At 39.4% G+C, this 6,552-nt stretch overlaps 1 protein-coding gene across 1 annotated transcript in view; it reads left to right on the forward strand.

The window, feature by feature from the left end:
* The window catches only part of LOC119589585, a 17,499-nt gene extending 11,437 nt beyond the window's left edge, over positions 1 to 6,062 (forward strand). Inside the window, exon 2 of the mRNA XM_037938184.1 lies at positions 4,697 to 6,062. Within this exon, the coding sequence (XP_037794112.1) occupies positions 4,697 to 5,649 (953 nt within the window). The 3' untranslated portion in view covers positions 5,650 to 6,062. The remainder of the gene's footprint in view (positions 1 to 4,696) is intronic.
* The last annotated feature ends 490 nt before the right edge of the window (positions 6,063 to 6,552 follow it).

Here is a 6,552-nt window from a genome sequence, read left to right on the forward strand (position 1 = left end):
ATCATCATTATCATTATTGACAGAATGATTATAATTATCATTATCAATGTCATTATTTCATTATCATTATCAATATTCATTACTTATTATTATTGCTATTGTTATTATAATTATTATTTTCATTGTTATTATTATCATTATTATTATTATCTTTATTGTTATTATTATTATTGTTATTATTATTATTATTATTATATTATTATTATTATTATTATTATTATTATTATTGTTATCATAATAATAATTATTATTAGCATTATTATTGTTGTTGTTGTTATTATTAATATTATTATTATTATTATTATTATTATTATTATTATTATTATTATTATTATTATTATTATTATTATCATTATTATTATTATATTATTATTATTACCACTATTATTATTGTTATTATCATTGCTATTAATATTTTCCCCGTCATAATCATTATCATTTTCCTTATTTTTTCATTATCATCGTTATTATTATCAGAAAGTATTACTGGTATCATTATTATTATTATCATTGTTGTTATCGTGGTTATTGTTATTATCATTATTATATTTATCATTATCATTGCTATTGTTATTATTAATGTTATTGCCGTTGTTGCTATTTCTATCATCATTATTATCATTATTATTGTCAATACTAATGTTATCATTATTATCATTATGTATTTCCATTATTATCTTTTCGTAATATTTCTTCCACTACTACTACTATTATTATTATTATTATTATTATTATTATTATTATTATTATTATTATTATTATTATATTATTATCATTATTGTTAATATTACATTATTATTTTATTGTTGTTGTTATCGTTGCTATTGTAATAATCATTATTATTTTGTTATCATCATCATTATCATTATCATCATCATCATCAATCATCATTATTACCGTTAGTATTATTTTTCATTATCATTATTACTATTGTAATAATAATTATCATTGTTATTATTATTATTATCATTATTACTGTTATCATTATTGTTATCATCGTTATTATCAATATCGTTTTTATCGTTATTATCAATATCATTTTCACAATGTTGATAATGAGAACAATAATAGTGAGAGTAATAAGGAGAACAGTAACAAAGATAATGGTAGTAAGAATAGCAGTTACATCACAAAAAAAAATTCTTTATCACCAAGATCTCTGAGAAAGTCGAAGACAGTATTTGGAGAAAATGATTTCGTCAAAGCTGTAAACTTTAATGAACTTTTCTTTTTTTTTATAAACTTTATTACTCAAAATCTCTCTCACTCTACATATATACAGACAAACACACACACACGCGCGCATATGCATATACACACGCACACACACACACATATATATGTATATGAATATATATATATATATATATATATATATATATATATATATATATATATATATATATATATATATATATATATATAAGGCCGCGGTAGCCGAGTGGTTAGAGCATCGAACTCAAGAATGTCACGACGGCAATCTGAGTTCGAGGGTTCGAGTCACCGGCCGGCGCGTTGTTTCTATGGGCAAGGAACCTCGATTGCCTACCTAGCCACTGGGTGGGCAAGACAGCCCAAGTCGGTGCCGGTCCGGGCCCGGGTGAGTGGAGAAGGGTTGGCGTCAGGAAGGGCATCCGGCCATAAAAGATATCTGCCAGAACCAAATCATCATGGCGACCCCATATAAAAATGGGATAAAGCTAAGAAAAAGAATATATATATATATATATATATATATATATATATATATACATATATACACATATATATATATATATATATATATATATATATATATATATATATATATATATATATATATATATATATATATATGTATATATATATATATATATATATATATACTATATATATATATATATATATATTTATAATGTGTGTATATATGTATATATATATGTATATATATATATATATATATATTATATATATATATATATATATATATATATGTATGTATATATATACATATATTTTTATATATATATATATTATATATATATATATATATATATATATATATAATATATATATATAAATATATATTGTGTGTGTGTGTGTGTGTGTTTGTATGTGTGTGCCTGTCGGTGTGCCTGTTTATTTGTCTGCGTGAGTATATACCTGTACATATGTGAGTTTAATTTTCCCTGGTGCTTAATGCATCCTTTGGTCCCTCACAGCCTTTTCCTCCCTCATTCCCCTCAGAAATCTTTTCCCCCAAATCCTTCTTCAGCATTTAGTAGATTCCCTTCCCGGTGTTGCTCCTTGGGGATCGACGCGCAAATGCAATTTCTTGTCAATCTCCGTGTAATCGGTTGGAACAGACACCGAGGAATCACTGTTTGGAATTCCTTTGTGCTTTGCCTGATGAAACAAAGAACTCTGCTGCTCTCTTTTTATGCTCTCGTTATTGCTTCCCTGCTACGCCGTTTGTTCTTCTTTTTTTCTGTGTCTCTAACTCTGTATTTATCTTCCAAATGTCAGTCAATTAGTTGGCAAAATATTCATGGAATCAGTGTATAAGATTTGTTCATCTACTTTGTTATGTATCTCCTCTATCTATTTACCTTGTTATGTATCTGCTCTACCTATCTACGTATCGACTAATATAGCCATTTACACTACCCATATGTATATATCTACCTACCGCTCCGTCATTTTTTTTTTTTTACAGATGCATTTAATTACAATTAATCCCAATGAAATATAACATATCGACAATCTAAGTATAAGAATAATAAATATTGACGTTTCTTTATCTTTTTTTTTATCATTTATCTCCCGATCTCAATTCGCCATTTTTTTACCTTTCTATTGCTTATGTACTCATTATCAATATTGTTATTACCTCACAGCGTAACTCTCATACAAATGTCTTCAGACACCCACCCACCCACTCTTCCTCCCTTCCTCCCTCTTCTCTTCTCCCTCCTTCCTCCTCCTTTCTCCCTCTTTCCTCCTCCCTTTTCCTCGTTCCTCCTCCCTTCTCCCTCTTCTCTTTTCCTCCTCCTTCTCCCTCCTCCCTCTTCCGTTCATCCTCCTCCTTTTCCCTCCTCCCTCCTCCCTTCTCCCTCCTCCCTCCTCCCTTTCCCTCCTTCCTCCTCCCTTCGTCTTCCTCCCTTCTCCCTCCTCCCTCTTCCCTTTTTCTTCCTCCCTCCTCCCTCTTCCTTCTTCCCTTTACTCCTTCCTCCCTCCTTCATCCCCCTTCCTCCTCCTTCCTCCCTCTTCCCTTCTTCCCCCTCACGTGACTCTTATGAGGTCTTTTATGAGGCAGACTCCGAATCCCTTCCCCTTTTCAGAAAATTTAGCAGGATATGGGGAGAGCATGAGGCTTGGTGGGGAGGCGGGGGGGGGGCAGGAGGGCAGGGAAGGGGAAGAGGGAAGGGGACGGGTGAAAGAAAGAGGGAGGGGGAGGAGGTAGGGTGGGGAAAGGGAAGAGGGAGAGGGCGAGGTAGGGTGGGGAGAGGAAAGGGGGAGGGGGGTAAGGAAAGGCTGTGGGATGGAACTATATCCGAGTATCATATGCCTATAGGCTGTTCGTATGTTTATGAGGCTGCGACGGAGGGTGGTGTGGGGTGGGGGTGGGGGTGGGGGCTGTAATAGAAGGGGGGGGGGGATATAAGGGGTTAGATAATAGTTCCGATATTTAAGGTTGGTTGGATATTCTTCCAGTGCGTGGAGATGGGTGTTATTTTTTTTTAGCCACCGCCTATATCATAATTAGTATTAGTATGGTTCTTTTCATTATTAGTATTGGTATTGTTATTTTCACTATTGGTATTAGTATTGTTATTTTCATTATTATCATTATTAGTATTAGTATTGTTATTTTCATTATTAGCATTATTATTATTATCAACATTATCGGAAACTCCATAATCATAACTATATTCTCATGAGCGTTACTGTTATCATCAATATCATTATCATAACTACCACCCTTTTTCTATATAACCCTGCCATACAAAAAACGCAGCTGCTTTGAATGAAGAATTATTTTGTCATTATTTTGGGAAAAAAGTGTGTTATATATAGATCAACATTACCACGTAAATCATTCTTGACACAAAAGCCTTTTTTCCCTTTAGTGACTCATAAAAACATTTAGCAAAGATCAAAATTTACTGTTCATTTCAGTATGTGCTGTATGAGGGCCATACAGAGAAGTTTTACTGCATGCATACTGTGGGTGAATGAAACATACAGTATAAATGAAAAAATACTGAAACACCCATTTTCATACGTGTAGTGGGGGGGGGGGGCATGTGTGTGTGTGCGTGTGTGTGTACATTTTAGCCAAGCTGTCATCATTAGCATCATTGCTATTTACTTTCTCCAACACAACTCTCAATATAATCTGTATTTTCACTATCATCGTCATTTACAATTTGTAATTCTGACTTTCATTTCACTCACTTTTTTCTATTTTGCTATCGTATGGTAACATATCTGTTGTTGCTGATGATGATTATCATCACCATTATTACTATTATCATTACTGATATTATCAAAATTATGACAAATTACCATAATCCTCTTTGTTCAGTCTGCTTCCGGAGAAAGCCATTGGTTCTCATCACGTATGCTAAACAGAAGCGTATTTGCCCTCACTCCCTCCTGCCGGTTCCTCCTCGAGCAGCTTCTGACCGCCCGCTCTCTCCCGCCCTCATTCCAGGTAACGTACTGGTGGTGAACGTGATGTTGGCCGGGCTGGTGGTGAGCGTGGGCGTGATCCCGGCGTGGGTGGTGTCTCTGCTGGCCGGCTGGATGCGCCCCACGCCCGTGTGCTATGCCTCCTGGTTCCTCACGTCCCTGGCCGCCCACGCCGCCCTCCTCACCCTGCCCAACCTCGCTTGGGAGAACTCGGCGCGAGTGGCCGGGCGCAGCGTGGGCGCGGCGCTCCTCGGCGTGATGGTGGGCGTCTCGTGGACTGTCGCGGGCGTCACAACGCTCTCACAGTGGGTGACGGGCCTGGCCCCCACCCACTGCGACCAGCTCTCGCAGCCGCCCGCCGCACATACCATCTTCACCTCGGCCGTGGGCGTAACCCTGGTGGCAGCGCCCTTAGTCTCCTCCCTCATCATCCACGCCCACACCCTGCTGGCTGGGCGTGGGGGGCCGCGGCGCCCCGGCCCGCCCACGATGAAGCCTCCGCAGGCCCTGGAGCGCGACCTGGCGCTGACGGGGACCAACCTGGTGGTAGCGGCGGCGTCGGGCGGCTGCTGGGCGGCGGGCGTGGCGTGGGAGTGGTGGGCGCACGACCCGCTGCGCCACGGCGTGCCCTGGCTGCACATCGTGGCCGCCACCACGTCGGGCTTCCTCTACGCCGCCCACAAGCCCTTCCGCGAAGCCTACATCCAGCTGTTCCACTACTGCTGCTGCAAGACGTCGGTGTCCCTCTCCCGACGGGGACGCAGCGGGGAGGCGGCAGCTGCGGCCGCTGCGGCAGCGGCTGCGGCAGCCAGACCGGCGAGCGATGTGCGCGTGCACATCATCCCCGGCTACAACATGTACACCACCGCCTCCACCCGCGACCACCGGCCGGCGGTGCACCCGCACGTCAAGGCGCCGCGGGGCAAGGAGTCCCGCCGGCCGAAGCACCACAAGAAGGACGTCTACGAGCTGTAGACACGTCAGGCTGCTGCCTCTGCCGAAGCGCTCGCCTCCGAATGCAACACTCGGCTGGGGATTCTCGACCACCGCGTCTTCGGCGTAACTTGAACCTGTATTCCTTAAGCCTCTATATTTCACGCCCCATTTCCCCCTTCATCCTTCGTTTCTCTTCCATCAGTCGTCCACGCCCCTTTGTCCTTTCTCCTCATCCCGTGGGTACACGTAAGGAAGAAAAGCAAAAAATGAGGCGAGGCCCACCCCTTCCGCCCACACCTTGTCCGCTTTTTTTAACCGGCCTCCCACAACGCAACGGGACCGATGAGCCGTACGCATCCGACTCAGCATCTCCCAAGGGTCATCCGAATGGCGAAGCATCCGAAAGGTCGAACACTGAGACAAATTGATTACGAAATCGATTAGTCAGCTTTACTGACGAATATATATATATATATATATATATATATATATATATATATATATATATATATATATATATATATATATATAAATAACAACATAAGTAAACGCAAAATAACTGAATGAAGTCGAGTGTAAGAAAGAAAACATTTGAAGTCTCCAGTAATATATGAAATAAAGATCATAGGACACATCATGGGCTAATGATAGTACCACGCATGTAATGATATTAAAGACATCATGAAGATAAGGATGATCATAGTGCTCATTAGAAATACAAAAGGAAAGATGAGAAAAGAAAAGAAATAATTATAGATTCGAAAGAACGACTAATGCTTTCGCAACAGAATTAAACAACAAACGAATGAACAAAGAGCTAATCGCAACACAGTAACGACTCTCATCTCCCAAACGTAAAACTCTTTGGTCGTTCACAGGGCCCATAAAAAGCTACATGACAATAACAGGACCACAACACGAGGTATTTGGCTAAGGTCGGGA

Source organism: Penaeus monodon, chromosome 26, assembly GCF_015228065.2.
Source record: "Penaeus monodon isolate SGIC_2016 chromosome 26, NSTDA_Pmon_1, whole genome shotgun sequence".
Lineage (NCBI taxonomy): Eukaryota > Metazoa > Arthropoda > Malacostraca > Decapoda > Penaeidae > Penaeus > Penaeus monodon.